Source organism: Rissa tridactyla, chromosome 6, assembly GCF_028500815.1.
Source record: "Rissa tridactyla isolate bRisTri1 chromosome 6, bRisTri1.patW.cur.20221130, whole genome shotgun sequence".
Lineage (NCBI taxonomy): Eukaryota > Metazoa > Chordata > Aves > Charadriiformes > Laridae > Rissa > Rissa tridactyla.
In genome coordinates, this window is record NC_071471.1 from 23,306,889 (window position 1) to 23,322,521 (window position 15,633).

Consider the following 15,633-nt stretch of genomic DNA (forward strand, 5'->3'; position numbering starts at 1 on the left):
ATTCCATTAAAGCAATATTTCAATACCACATTCCAACTCTCGGTAAAATTCCACTGCATCTCTGCTGGGTAATTTTTAAAAGCCTAAAAAGCAATATGAACAGTCCAGAATAAATGTAATCTTACAAAAGAGTCTGTTCATTTCTGCTTGAAATAAGTGCTGAAAATCAAAATTGAGAGGAGTACTCAGCTGTAATGACTAGCTTTCTGTTTCAATAATTGACCGTTGTGGTAATCCCCTTTCTATAAGTTTTAGAACCCAAAATGGTTTCAGGGCTGGTAAATCAGTTTCTAAAAAAAAAAAAACCCCAAAAATCTAATTCTGAGTATGCAATAGCTGAATGTGTATTGCAGGCTGGTTTATCTGAAGGTGTTTTCTTACTTGTTAGATTAAACACTTGTAAGGCTTGTTCTGTGTGCAGTAACCACAGGGTAGTGTTAACTGAAACTAATAATGAAATGTTAGACTCTTCCCTTTGGAATACAAGGAGGGTGAAGCACTCCGTCACCTTTGGCAAAAATGAGTTTGAAATGCTTGTTTAAGGAGCTGTATAAACATGTAACTATTGTTAGTAATCACACACTACAGCAGAGGATGGAAGAACTTGCACTGAGTCCAGCACTACTTGCTCAAAGTTTATGGCCCCGTATTCTTGTTTAAAGGCTTGGTTTTAGCTGTCCTTAAAGGGGATGGACATTTCTCTTTTCCTTTACCGACACTACGGTTAATGAAAGAAATCACTGAAGAGCACCAGCAAATTTCAGGTCTTTCAGTATAAGTTACTGTTTCTGCAATTAAGGCATAACTGAGTGCAGCAGCTGATAGGAAAAATATTAACATACTTGTGCTGTCATCTGTAAAGTGTAGATGTAAAGCTTGAAAATTATGCAGGCAGTGCAACTTTTGATACATTTCTTTTTTCTGAGTTTTCTAATATATTAAACTACCTCAGGACATGGTTGCATGTTGCAGGGGAAGCATGCTGACCTTACATTTACTGTCTGTATTTCATTTACAAAGTTCCATAACTTCTGCAAAATGATGAGATTATGAAGGTGATGGTAGATAACTGTTCTCTGTAGTTTACAGTCTGGTAATAGGGACAAAAAACCCAAAACATTCTATAAACTAATGTAATGTAAGACCTGCATAAAAGATTTTAAAAAAGCGTAGTGACACAGCACAACTCTGTCAAGGATAACAAGGGAGAAGAGTCTTTACCCAGAAGAAATAAAATAGTATGACATATTTATTGTCTTCTAGAGAATTATTTTCAATTTTGTAATTGAATGTATGCAGACTGTATTTTTGGGTTGGCAATGTTTCGTGCTTTTATTCCACGCTAGGTAGTGCAAACCTCACAGAAGAAACTATGCAAAGATTGTAGGGGCAGCTCGCATTGCCATGGCTGGTGCTGTCATATTTGAGCTAGCGTTAGCCCTCTAGCCTTTGTACTGCCCCATTGATCTGCAGCCGCAACAGTGGTTGTAAATCTGTACCAATATACAGTGTACTGCACTTCCTTAACTTACTGTTGTTCTTGGGTTTCTGCGTGGAGAAATGAATTGTGGAATTGCTAATCTGCGTATTGTTCAGGTATGGGAAAGTACAAGTCTTTACCTTTTGTGCCACTTTTACAAAAGTTTAAACTTTACCACATAAAATAAAGCAAGATTAACATCTGAATACTCTGCAGAAGAGTCTTTATAGCTCTACTGTTTTAACATGGGCCTGCTTGCAAATCATACTTTCTGTGTCAGCTGATGCAATAAAATTAAGTGGCCTGTAATATAATATGTTACAGTTTTTAATCTAGACCTAAAAAATACTTCATTTAAGGTTCTTAACATAGTATTCTGTTTGTGTGAGTGGTTAAAATGAAAAATTTTGTTACAATTCTAGGAGTGACATTTATGTGCTTATTCCTATTTGGTCAACTAAACATCACTCTCCAAGTAGCCCCTATCCAATCGATGCATCAGGATGTAAGCATCACTTATCATTTTAAAGCAAGGTGCAATAGAATTCCTAATCTATTACTCTTAAAAAGCTACTGGTTTAAAACCAAAACAAATGAACAAAAAAAAAGTGGAATTTGGAGTTGAAGTCTATAGAATGCTGTTTGAACTGATACAGATGGTATAGTAATAGAAACTATTTTTCCTCAGTCTTTGTTTTTCTTCTTGCATACTTTAAAGGTGAAAACTTTAAAATTTTAGGATGTAACTTTCCCAAGACCTTGTTTTCTCATTGATTTTTTTTTTTTTTTTTTTTTCCCTTCTTGCTTGTTGACTCTAATGCTGTGGTGGGTTGACCTTGGGTGGCTGACAGTTGTCCACCAAGCTGCTCTCTCACTCCCCATCCTCAGGCAGGATGGGGGAAAAGATCATGAAAAATCTTGTGAGTCAATATAAGGACAGGGAGATCACTCACAAGTTACCATCATGGGTAAAACACTCAGCTGTTTTAATCAGGGAAGATTAGCTTAATTTACTGACAGATAATTATAGAGTAGGATAGTGAAAAATAAAAACAAAACTAAAACCACCTTCACCCCTTCTTTCCAGGCTCAATTTCCTTCCTGACTCTTCTACTTCCTCCCCCTGAGCAGTGCAGGGGGATGGGGAATGTGGGTTGCAGTTGGTTCATAACACTTCATGTCTGCCATTCCTTCCTCCTCATGCAGTTCCCCTGCTCCATTGTGGGGTCCCTCCCCACAATGGGATACAGTTCTTCAGACTTCAACGTGGGCTGTTCTTGTGGGCTACAGTTCAAGAACTGTTCCAGCATGGGCCCTTTCCATGGGTTACAGTCCTTCAGGCATGGACTGCTCCAGCATGGGCCCCCCCAGAGTTGCAGCTCCTGCCAGAGAACCTTCTGCAGCATGGGCTCCTCACCGCTGGCCAAAGCCTCCTGCCAGGAGCCTGCTCCAGCATGGGTTTTCTACAGGCTCCAGCTTCCTTCAGGGCATCACTACCTGCTCTGGTGTGGGGTCCTCCATAGGTTGCAGTGTGGATATCTGTTCCACCGTGGTCCTCCACGGGCTGCAGGGGACAATCATCATCTTCACCATGGTCTTCTCCATGGGCTGCAGGGGAATCTCTGCTCCAGTGCCTGGAGCACCTTCTCCCCCTCCCTCTTCACTGACCTTCACAGGGTTGTTTCTCACATTTTTCTCCCTCCTCTCTCTCACAGTTGCTGCACAGTGTTTTTTACCCTTTCTTAAATATGTTACCACAGAGGTGCCACCAGCATTGCAGGTGGGCTCAGCCTTGGGCAGCAGCAGGTCTGTTTTGGACCCAGCTAAAACTGGTTGTCAGAAATGGCGACAGCTTCTGATCTCTTCTCACAGGGGCCACCCTGCAGCCCCCAGCTACCAAAACAAGGCCACAGAAACCCAATATGCATGCACGCTTCCAATAAAAAGTGGTATCAAGTAGAGCCAAGTCTCACCCTCTGTCCCAGCATCCCTGTGAAGGGAAATACTTGTGCTTTCAGGTATATTATCGGCATTATGGAATGCAGTAGTTTGTATAAAAATGTCCTTTTAGTTTCTAAATCTGTCATACCAATGCTTTCTTAATTTTACGAAGTGAAATAGTGCAACTTTTTATTAGCATTATCTGGCTATTAAGTAACAGTACTTAAACAATCATATAACTTATTTTTTTATATACTTAACCTGCAAAATCCCCCCCAGAATAAACAAATCCTGACCCAAAAATATAACCTGTTGCATCTGTTATTCTAGGTGTTTTGTGGGCTTTCTTTAGATAGTAACTCAAGTTACTTATATAGACAAGTTTGTTTTCCATTTGATTAAAAACACTTTTTTCCCTTACTTATTGCTTGTAACAGTGTGTAAGACTTCCTGTGGAGTTTATCAGTTAAGCACGTGATTCCTGTTGAATTTATAGATGCTTGAATGTCCAGCTCTGAAATTAGATGGTGTTAACTTTTATTTTCTTCTGTAGTATGGCACAAAAGGGAGGTGAAAACTGAAATTCTATTTGAAATTTCCTTGGATTTTATTTTGTGGATACACTCTGAATACTCTCTTCTTGAAATTGGTATTGATTTTCTGTATTTCTGTACTGTTTTAGTTTTAAAAAAACCTGAATTTTCCAGTGAAACGAATTTATAAACCTAGCCAAAACAATTCAAGTGGTGCCAAACTAAATTCAGCCAAGGGAGAAGCACTTTGTATATGAGGAATTCAAATTGTCAGTATGTTACAAGAATGCTTTTCTAATGTTTATTCCCAGATAAATGTTCAGTTTTTCCACAAATTCTAGTTTTGGAAGCTAGCACTTAGAATGATACCTGGGTTTGGGTTCTACGTGTATACATCTGCTATTCTGTATTTTTTGGCTTTTTTTCCTTGACCAGCCACCACCGCAAACACTCTAGGGTTAAACTGAACTGGACTTTATCAGGTCATGCAGTTGTGAGTAGTAGCATGTGTGAGGAGGAGAGAAGTAGCATTAACTGGTACAGCTCCGTGAAGGTGATTCATGAAAGCTTGTTCAAAGACAACTGTCAGTTCAGTTATAGAATATCATGTATAATTTTTTAATGTAAAAAGAAATTACAAGGTAGGATATAACCCGTGAAGGCTGTCATGACCATGAATTCAGTTAATACATCTGTTCTTGTATTTATTTCCCATATCCATTAACATGTTTTGTTCCTTTGCAATTTACAGCGCAGAACTCTGCAAATGCAGGTTTTGCAAACTTTGATGCATTTGGACAGTCTAGTGGCTCGAGTAATTTTGGAGGTTTCCCCACAGCAAGTCAGTCTCCTTTTCAGCCCCAAAATACAGGTAGAACTCCTAGCACTTTTGATAAATACTGAATTGAAATAATCCTTACCTTTATGTTGGAAGGTACTTGAGTTTATTTCTTGCATCTGCCTGCTTTAATGCAATCAAGCCATCTGAAGCTCTGGGGAAACTCAAAATGAATCCCTTCTGTTTGGTGTTAATTTTTTTTTTTTCCCCCTAATGCTACTCAGAAGTCTGATTTATGGCACTACGTGTTTGTTAGCTCTACACCTGAAATAACTATGAAAAGAGTAAACCATACTGCTTTTGATAAATACTGGATTGACTCTTTATCTTGTGAGAGAAGTGTGTCAGTAGACCCAAAAGCACATCATGGTACCAAGAAGTGTGTGTCTATGTGTATGTGTGACGTATACACACACTTCAATATGTTTGACTTCATGTGTAGAGCCTATTGCTAAGATTTATTTTGCTTTCCTTTAATTTGATCATGCTTTAGAACTTCTGCTTGAGCTTACACTTGCTGTTTGTCTAGATCTTTGGCTGACTGACTTTCTTTTCCTTTTTTTTTTTTTTCTTTTGAGTGTCGTGTCGTTTTAAACTTTCTTTCAAATTTTCTTTCTCCCTTCTTATGTTAACTTTAACCCACACACAATTTCTGGCTGTCCAGCGTTCAGAACGCTTTCATCTAGCTGCAGTTTTGGTGAATTTACTTCAGCTTTTCCTCTCCAGGCTGTACACAGTAAGTTCCACACAGTGGAAAACTCAGCTTGCTTCATGTTATGCCATTGTAGTATAGCATTTTCATTCCTGCTGTTGCATATGTTTTCACTTGATTATGCTATTAGAAAGTTGTGTGTTCTGTAGTATGAGTGGAATCCTCAACCAACTGTTACAAAATGGGATACACTTAATGGAACAACTCATTTAAATTCAAGTACGTGGCCTGCCTAGATTAAATTGTCTGGACACTGAAGAGATGGAAGTTCATGGTTTCATCTTTGAACTGAAGTTCGGTTGTGTGGATCTAAGTCAGAATTTTAAAACTGATTTATGTATCTCTGACATCAGTGAAGACTTGGTATGAAAAGAGCTGTGTTGTGTCTTCCCCCTCACCTCTTTCCTGACTGGATGTAGTCTAACAAATCTGAGAACAGAGAAACAAACTATCTCTCTAAACCTTGGCATGGAATCATACTGCTTCTGGAATTCTAGGCACTGTTTTTTGCTTAGAACAATGACTGACACTGAAATGGTTAAATATTGTACCATTAAGTAAATGCAAACAGCAGCTATTCATTAGACACGTATGACAGGAAAATGAGGCTTCTGTATTTTGAATATTAAAGATTCAGACAAATACTTATTTTTCTAGCAAAATATTGTTGAAATTACTTTAACATCTAATAAATAGCATAAAGTTTTATAAAATCAAATTATGATTGTGATTTAAGCTGGTGAAGCTTGGGGGGGGTTTGTCCCTGTTCTGCAGACTGAAAAATATTTTAAAAATATATTTTTTCTGATGACACAATATAACTTTGAAGGAAATAGGAAAGGGTCTTAAACATGTGCTGGGGGAACATGTTGCCTCATGTAACCACAAAAAGGTGGGATTATTGTGCCATCAGTTACAGTTGGAGAGACTTTCTCTAGCTTTTGAGTGTTGACCATGTTTAATTTACTTTGTTGCAGGTGGAAGCGCTGGATCAGTGAATGCTAACTTTGCCCACTTTGATAACTTCCCCAAATCCTCCAGTGCTGATTTTGGAGCCTTCAATGCTTCTCAGAGCAACGCAACAGCAACTGCAGCCAGTAAAGCTGCAGTGAATAAACCGAATCTCCAGTCAGCTGACAAATATGCAGCTCTTGCTAATTTAGATAACATCTTCAGCGCAGGGCAAGGTATTAAACTTTATTCTTTGACATGCTTATTCTTCATGTGTAACTTGCCACAAGGATGGCTGTGCATGTCAAAATAGTAACTGTATTTCAAAATGTCCTATTCTTTAAGTTCCCAGTAGAATTTCACATCAGTGAAACCTTAATGTGTAAGACGTAGGTTTTAAGACTAACATCACTCCAAAAGGATGTCATCAGAAGACTACTTTTTGGGAACCTACTTGCTGTCAAGATTAGTAACTCTAAGTGGAAATATCTAAATAATTATTACTGCAATGATGAAAAAATATAAATGTATATTTTATATTTGTGCTAAAACCTATAGTGAAGGCTCTTGAATGGAGAACTACAGTTGTTGCAGAGAGCTGCCAGAGTAGGTTTCCTACTTCTCGGCCACAAAAAGATTTGGCTTTAGTTTTTTTTATAAACTACTAGCAGTGATACTTGGATTTAGTTGATTTCAAGTTAAGGAGAAAAAACTAGTTATTCTGTAACTTTCTTTTCTGTATAAAAATTTGCATTGGTTTGTAACTTAGAGCTTTATTCTGAAATGGATAATTTGCGGGTATGTGTTTTGTTAAATTTTCTAGTTGAAAATGATGGAAGTATTGAGTCCAGGGAAACCAGGAGCTGCAGAATATCTATAGAAGCATGACACTTTGCTAATAGCTAATAGCTTGTAAGACATTTATTTTTTTCCTGTATGCCTTAGTGCGTATGTAACTTTCAAATCTGAAACTTAAACTGTCCGCGAACGTTAGTTTAGTTCTCAACAGCAGGGCAGAAAGTGAAACCATCTTAATCACTTTTAATCTGGTTTCTTTCTTTCTAGGTGGTAGTGAGCAAGGAAGTGGCTTCAGTACAGTAGTGTCAGCATCAGCAGGTCCTGCATTGTCAGCCCCAAATCAGTCAAGTGCGTCTTCAGACAAGTATGCGGCTCTAGCAGAATTAGACAGCGTGTTCAGCTCCACAGCAACCTCTAGTAACGCATATACTTCCACCAGTAATGTTAGCAGGTACTTTGTTAGAAGTAGCTGACTTTCTACATTGACTTCAGCAATATGCAGAAAAGTAGCTCAAAGTTGTTTCTCAGTTATGGTTTTCTTTCTTATCTAACTGGGGAAATGTTGAATGAGTTTAGAGGTACTACTGAAACTGCATCCTTTGTTTTAAATAATAGCAGTACTGCCTGTTAAATATTACAAGATAAAATTAAGAATACCTTCTGTCAGCAGAATGTTCTCTGCACCTGCCTAGTCATTATATGCTAAACCTGTTAGATGGTAACACTTTCCTGTACAGAATATTTGCATGCATACTGAAAATCATAGCATCGTCCCTGGCAAAAAAAAATATTATTCAGATATTTGTAATGTAAATGGTGCCAACCACTTCTTTTTTAGATCATTGAAGTAATAAATACCAAATGCCTGTTATAGCTCTGCTTGGTATTGCAAGTGCCCCTAAAGCTTCTGCTTTCCAACCTCTATGCTGATGGCCTCTGTTCAATATTTTTTCTCCTGCTGTTGGTGGAGGGGACCCTGGCGTCAGGGACTCAGTTCCTGGCATCAGTGAATTATATTGCAGTTTGCAAACTGCACGCAAGCATTCCTTTTCTAGTCTTTTACATGCCAACGATAATTTTAAGTTGTATTTAATTGTTAAACAAGCAATTCTGACTTCACTGAATGTATGAATTATTTTCAGCAATGCTTTTGGGACAGTACCCGTGGCTGCTACTGCACAGACACAGCCTGCATCTTCGAGTGTGCCTGCTCCATTTGGAGGTATATGACTGTTACTAACACCTTTTGTGGACTGTAAGCAAACATCTTACTAATTTTTAGTTGATAGTGCTATACTTCGACACTAGTGATGTTGAAGCTACTAAAGGATGCCAAAAAAAGTACTACTGTTGTGATGCATTTCAAATTAAGCATTTTATTATCAATTTCTAAATTTTCATCTTATTTTGGATATTTATGTATCTGTATAAAAGCTATATAAACTTATTGTGTGTCAGACTGGCTATTTTTAAAAGACTTTATTAAATAAGATGTTTTTAATCTTTCAGCAACACCTTCCACAAATCCATTTGTAGCTGCCCCTGTTGCCCCAGTGGCACCTTCAACAAATCCATTCCAGACCAATAGCCGAGGAGCAACAGGTTAGGAAAAAAACCCTGAGCATTTGAGAAACTTGCTTTAAAGACTTGCATTGATTCTTTTTTTCATAATGTGTAATTGGTTCCTTAAAGACTTTCTGTATTATCTGTCTCTAGTCTTATTTGACATGTTGTGTGTTCGGTCAACGTAGAGTACAATATTTATGAATAGTTTGCAGAAATCAACTTTAAAGTTTTTTGGGGGGGATAAGTGATGCTTTTTGTTGGGCTGAGGACATTAGTTTCCTGTTTCTGGCCCAATCCTAGGGTTTCAAATGGTGGCTATGAAAAATGTCAATGATCTGTTTAAGATATTCTGGTACTACCTGAGCTATTTGTAGTCTGTGTATTACCAGTTGGGTACCTTCCAAGACTATAACCTTGGCTTTTAAGCGTGTTTCATCGCATGTTGCCCTGAAATCAGGGATCTTGAAAGCCCTGCTGCTAAGCTGGTACGCTTGATTGTGGGGTTTTTTTTTCTTTCTTTATTTTGAAGTCCTGAAAGCCCTCAAACACAAAAAGCTGGGGCTAGAACCAGGAAAGACAAGGCTCTTGGGCTGTTAGCCCCTCACCCATCCACTTATTCAGTACATTGGTGGTGTCCTTTATTTTCCTCTTCTGTAACAGTAAAGTATGTGTTTAAATATAATCTTTACACTCATTATTTACATTAATTTTTGGGGGGAGGATTCTATAGAACATAATTCCATAGACAAGAACTTAATCACTTCTTAAAAAAGCCAACCTTTACTTTTCTTTAAAACACTGAACTTGGGTTTAGATGACTGTTATATTATGCTAATTTTCCTCTCCAAAGGCACTGCTAAATTTTTGCACTCTTATCTATTAATTCGACTTCCACAGACTTAAATCTCCTGATGTATGCATTTTAACATTGAGTTGTACTTTGCTCTAAGTTTTAGGTAGATCTAATTAAACTGATCAGGCGGAGTTAAAAATGTATTGATCAAATTCATGTCCTCTGCTAAGATGAATTCTGTTTTCAGTCCCCTTTGAGATGTTATGCAGTTAAGCTTATTCAGCTATTTAATGTCCAAAATACCTTTTTCCTTATTTTAATCTCATTCTTAATTGTGCTATTTTGGATCATCGTTAAGAACTTGTAGCCTCTTTAGATAAATTTTTTTGAATATGGCAACTCTGTCCTTCCACCTTCTAAACTGCTATCCTTGGCTTGCAGAGGTTCTAACCCTTTGACAGCTATACTGATGTTATTGCTAGGTAACAGAGATAATGACTATAAGTAAAGATAATATTCTACCCATTTCAGTGTAAGGTGTAAACTCGTAGCTTGTTCTTTTATGCTAAGCTTTCTTTCTGCATGAACTTTGATTACACGGGAGATCTGTTTTGTAGCGTTGATTTCTAATGGTTTTCTTATCTTAATCTATTGCTGGTCATGCTGTGGACAAATCATTTGGTAGATGTACCTATGTATACTTTTATATATATAAATATGTAAGTAAGAAATGACTTTCAAGAGTGTATAAATGATTTGACGTTGTCTGGTCTCTTTGTGGCTTCCATAAGGCCTCTCGGGAGCAATGCACTCTCACATATTTCCTCAGGCTCATTTTGGTAGGTGGCCACATTTGGTATCAAGTTTCTTGTGGCTAATTGTTCTTGCTTGTAAAAGCTTATTGATAGCTATCTGGTTCTCTGCACGTAGACTTTCAGAAGACTTTCTGTGTTTTAAAATGGAGTGGGTGTGGGCAAAGGGAAAGAAGAGCATACACAGGCAACCTATTAAGCAACTAAAACAAAACCATTATTGACATCCTCCATGGTCACAATACAATGCTAACAAGTGACTCCTGAAGTTTCTGCCAACGGTAGCTTGATGCCTTTTGGGATATCCCAAGTCACTGCTCATTTTGTTGTGCTGCTGTTTGCTGTTTTAGCAAGTTTCCCTGTTGAATAGCTTCTCTGCTATTTGTAACTTGAGAAGAATGCTAGTATGTTAGTTCTGCGCGTACTTTGTCAGCATTTTATGTATGTATAAAGTCTTGCCCTCGAATACTTTTGGGGTAACTTTTTTCAACTCTTAATCAAGCTATATTCATTAAATATATTAAATTTTTTAAACAGCTGAGCTTGCATAAAATCTATCTTGTAACATTTCAAAAGAAAAGTGCTGTCTAATATTTAACTAGAATTAAATGCTTGGTGTCTGTATTTGTACCAAAAAAACTTCTATTCGCTTGTCCTTCCAAGAATAACTCCCAAAAGACTGAATAATGGTTTTGTTATTACATTTTTGCACTTGATGTGCTGTATATTTAAAGGCGTGTGGAGAAGCATATGAGCTCAGTGTTCTTTATTTGAAATGTTCAGCAGAGAATCAGATGAAGTTTGGGTTTTTTTTTCCGTTTTAAGTCCTACCTCAACAGCAAAAGCGTTTGCAATAGGAACCCTGTATGCAAATAATGTGCATGGTGAAAGTTTCCTGTAAAGTGACATTAAGGATGGGATGAAGAGAGAGGGGATGCATGTATCCCTTATGATTTTTTTTTTAACTTCCTGTAATGCAGCTTAAAGTAGGAAGATCCTTCCATGCTTTTCTCAGAAGGAGAAAAACAGAGGGGCTTATGCTGCCTGAAAGTGCTTGCTTCTGATATGTACAGCCTTTTACCAGAAAAACTCTGGGGGAAGTATACGATAACATAGAAAATGTGTAAAAAAAAAAAAAAAAAAAAAAAAAAAAAAAAAAAAAAAAAAAAAAAAAAAAAAAAAAAAATTTTTCCTTTTCAGAAAGTATATCTGAATATGCTGGATCTAATAAATTTTAAATTACCCCATTCATTTTTTAAAGCGCAAAAGTAAATTATGCATTTAGTTGGTGGTGATCCGAGCTAACAAATTGGTTCAGTGGCTGTAAAAGTTGAACCTAACTTTTGTATGGTCACTGAGGCATTAGGAGACTTTTCTTAACATGGCATTATAGTAATTGGTCTCATGAAAAAAGTGATTTCTTACAAATAATTGAATGTTACTTTTTGCTTGCCAGCAGCAACATTTGGTACTGCATCCGTGAGCATGCCTGCAGGATTTGGAACTCCTGCCTCCTACAGTCTTCCTACTAGTTTTAGTGGCAACTTCCAGCAGCCCACGTTCCCAACCCAGGCAGCTTTCCCGCAACAGACTGCTTTTGCTCAGCAGCCAAATGGTAGGTCTATATGTTTTTAGATGATGTTGGTTAAATCAGAAACGTGGAGAAAATGATCTGTCTGTAAGTTTGCAATAATGGGTGTGTATTTATTTCTATATGAACTTGATAATAATATTGATGAGTGGTTCCCACACTCTGTCTGGGCTCTGTAGTTGAACTCTTCTGACTTGGTTGTATGCCATGACACAGCTGAAATTTTACTATAATCTGATACTAAAATTATAAGTATTCCCAGTCTTAAAGTGTTTTTTTGCATGAAGGATTGTTTTGTCTTCATTTTTGGAGTGCCTGCAACCACTTAGAACACTTTCTCTAACTTCATAGAACACAGGCAAGAAAAAATTGGAAAGTACTTTGTCCCTAAATTTAAATGATAAAACAACATTGAAAAAAGTGCACATGTGGAAACTGGAAATTGTTTTGTTCCAAACTGTTGAAAATAAAACTAACAAAAAGCTAGCCTTTTTTTTTTTCTTTTTTTTTACGCTTACATGCCTGGTAGTGTTTTAAGTAGGATCAGTCCTCCTGATTGTGCAGTCCAGGCTTCCACTTATTTTTATGTGGGAGCTGCAGTAAAGAACTCTTTGAAGATTGGTTACTAGTATTAATATTTTTCACTTATCTTTCCAAGGAGCAGGTTTTGCTGCATTTGGACAGGCAAAGCCTGTAGTAACTCCTTTTGGACAAGTTGCAGCTGTTGGAGTATCTAGTAACCCTTTTATGGTAAGTGAGTTGTTGCATGGTATTAACTTCTCTGTGTCTGAAGCGTCATGATCTCTAACAGTTTAGAGAGACACAAAGATTTTTATTTTTTTTGCTTCAAATAAGGGAAGGCAGCACGTGACTTTCCTAAATGCAGTTCATTGTTACGATGGCATGGCATTTGTAAGGCTGTTCAAATGAAAACAGAGGTACTTGTATACCGTGCTCTTACAGTAGCCTAATTTTGGAGAAGCACCAAAAAAAGAAGACTGCAACATAAACAAGAAATATTTCCTAATAGGTTGTTTTCTTTTTTATATAGCCTGCACTTATGACTTTTACAATATGGAAAAAAAAAATCTTAAAGATTTGTCTTATTTTTCTTCTTTCGTTTTCCCCCAGGCTGGTGCACCAACAGGACAATTTCCAACAGGAAGCTCATCAACCAATCCTTTCTTATAGCCTTATAGACACTTTACCCAAAAGAACTCTTATGTGGTCACATAACATCTCTGCGCCTCTTGCACTGTTGTCTTGTTTCACTGATATTAGCTTTAAACACAAAAGAAGTCTTTAAGAAGTAAAAATAAAAGCCTGCATTGTGTACCTTTAAAAAAAATTAAAAAAAATAAATACACAAAAACCAAGAAAACCGATCCCCCACCAGGTAATAATGTGCAAAACAGAGGGCTGTGGTAACATCCTTGAACCTGTGAACTGGCAGGTAAAAAGTAGCGGTATCATGTATATTAAAATTGGCTAATAAGTTATTGCAGATACCACATTCATTATGCTGCAGTACTGTACATATTTTTCTTAGAAAATAGCTATTTGTGCATATCAGTATTTGTAACTTTAACACATTGTTATGTGAAAAATGTTACTGGGAAATAGATCAGCCACTTTAAGGTGCTGTTGTATCTCTTGGAATGGATGAGCTACATCATTTTAACCATTGGTATTGGAAGTCATGAAGTTAAATTGAAGGTTTGTTCATTTCTCAAAATGTTTTCCTTTCCTAAGAGCTCTTCTATTTATACATGCCTAAATCTCTAATGTTAGAGGGATACCTGTCTGCATAATAAAGCTGATCATGTTTTGCTACAGTTTGCAGGTGAAAAAAAATAAATATTAGAAAAAACAACTGTGTGGCATTATTTCTGTGCAGTAACACTTTATTGGGCTGAAATGTACATATTTTGAGTCTGATACACAGATGAGTTATCAAAAGCAATACACTTAAAGGTGAGTTAAGCTTAAAATTTTTGCATGCCTCACTTGAATATGTTTCTTTATGTCTTTGTGACAAAGCTTGCTGTTCTAGCCCGAGGGAAGTGACCTATCGAACAGGAAAATGCTAAGTGAGCTTGGATTAGTTTGACAGCATGGCTGTGAATCGAAGGACACTGGAAGCACTGAGGAGGGTAGTTACTTCAGAAATGGTTACCTGCAAAAGACTCGTAATTATGGGTAGCTAACGACAGCCTTTGAACAAGACTTGGTTGTGGTAAGAACAGTGTGTGTAATAGCAGGCTACGGTACTACAGATGTAATGGCACTCTTTTTATTAAAAATTGATATATAGTAGTAAGACCTCCTGTGGAATATTAAATTCATTGATTATTTTTTTTAATTTACTGGAATGTTTCCTGCCATACTACAATGGAATTTGTAGGGGGTGGAAATGTCCAGCTTATGTAGTCTGTAATAGTAAGAAGGTTTAAGAAAAAATACAGCTTTGTGTCAAAGTAGTTGGTGATGGTGTTGTAAACACAGACATAACTTGGCTTAAGTTCAAGTGTAATACTGGAACTAAGCAAATAATGTAAATATATCGTGAATACATAAACTGCAAGCTTAAAAAAAGGTTTCTGACCGGCCAGAGAGTAAAATTCTAACAGCTTTCAAGATAACAGGAATAAATAAGATCAGATTTTTTTTTTTTGAGAAAAGGATGTGCAAGCCCACAAGTGTGAAAATACTTGAAGGTTAAGACATTTTACTTGTAACTGACAGCCTGAATGCTAGATCCCCTTATTTCTAGGGGAGCTGAAAGACTTGACCACTGCTTGTAAAAACACTCTTATGCCAGTGCTTTTGACTGCCTGTTGGGGGGTAGTAATTTCTGTATCTTAGCATTTTATTTTTTATTTTTTTTTTTCAGATTTGGAGATCCCAAAGCAGCAAACGGGCAGCTTACACAACAAGCTGCTTATAGCAGCATTCCTCACTTAAATGTCTGTTTTTGTCCTGTTGGCATATTTAAAGTTAAAACAGACTTGATGTCTGTCTCTTCCTTCTGATGAGGACTGCTGGATAGAGTATGGCATATAGTTTAATTTCCAAGACTCTGGGAAATTCACTAAATGAATCCTGAGCAATTGAAGGTTTTCAGGATGTTGGTGATGCCCTTGCTTTCACCACTGTTTTTTAGCATAGTATAAATAACTGTAGTTCTTCTCTATTGTTGACCTTACCTATTTTGGGATAGTAACACAAATGCCGTAGATAGTGGGGGAACTGCAGGGGTTCAGAAGGACTTGTGGAACACTTACATATGCTTATTGCAGGGAACTGGACCAAATCAACCAAACGTCTCATCAAGGAGATGAAGAGCCTTGTGGAAGGGGAAAAATCCTGTTCTCTCTTCACCTAAATTGATGTAAATTAAGCTTTGGGCAAGGGCTAATGAGATCAGCATCTACTGAAATTGTTGTTCTGATCCAAAAGAAGCTGATTACTGCTAAGAGATACTGAAATTCATTTATGTATGCAAAGCATGTAAGCCTGCTTATACAGAAATTAATTTGGAGACCGTCTAGACCTTTTACTCCTAATATGTCAGCTCTTATGTGTATAAGAAGATGGTGTAAGAGACATCCTGAGTTC

At 37.1% G+C, this 15,633-nt stretch overlaps 1 protein-coding gene across 10 annotated transcripts in view; it reads left to right on the forward strand.

The window, feature by feature from the left end:
• Nucleotides 1-13,888, forward strand: part of AGFG1 (ArfGAP with FG repeats 1) — a 37,612-nt gene extending 23,724 nt beyond the window's left edge. Inside the window, exons 6-15 of one of the 10 annotated variants that reach the window (XM_054207545.1) lie at nt 4,706-4,825; nt 5,457-5,528; nt 6,482-6,691; nt 7,521-7,704; nt 8,396-8,475; nt 8,763-8,855; nt 10,404-10,451; nt 11,881-12,039; nt 12,674-12,765; nt 13,147-13,888. In XM_054207545.1, the coding sequence (XP_054063520.1) occupies nt 4,706-4,825; nt 5,457-5,528; nt 6,482-6,691; nt 7,521-7,704; nt 8,396-8,475; nt 8,763-8,855; nt 10,404-10,451; nt 11,881-12,039; nt 12,674-12,765; nt 13,147-13,206 (1,118 nt within the window). In that variant the 3' untranslated portion in view covers nt 13,207-13,888. The remainder of the gene's footprint in view (nt 1-4,705; nt 4,826-5,456; nt 5,529-6,481; nt 6,692-7,520; nt 7,705-8,395; nt 8,476-8,762; nt 8,856-10,403; nt 10,452-11,880; nt 12,040-12,673; nt 12,766-13,146) is intronic. The other 9 variants (XM_054207546.1, XM_054207547.1, XM_054207548.1 and 6 more) reach the window with 9 other exon arrangements.
• The last annotated feature ends 1,745 nt before the right edge of the window (nt 13,889-15,633 follow it).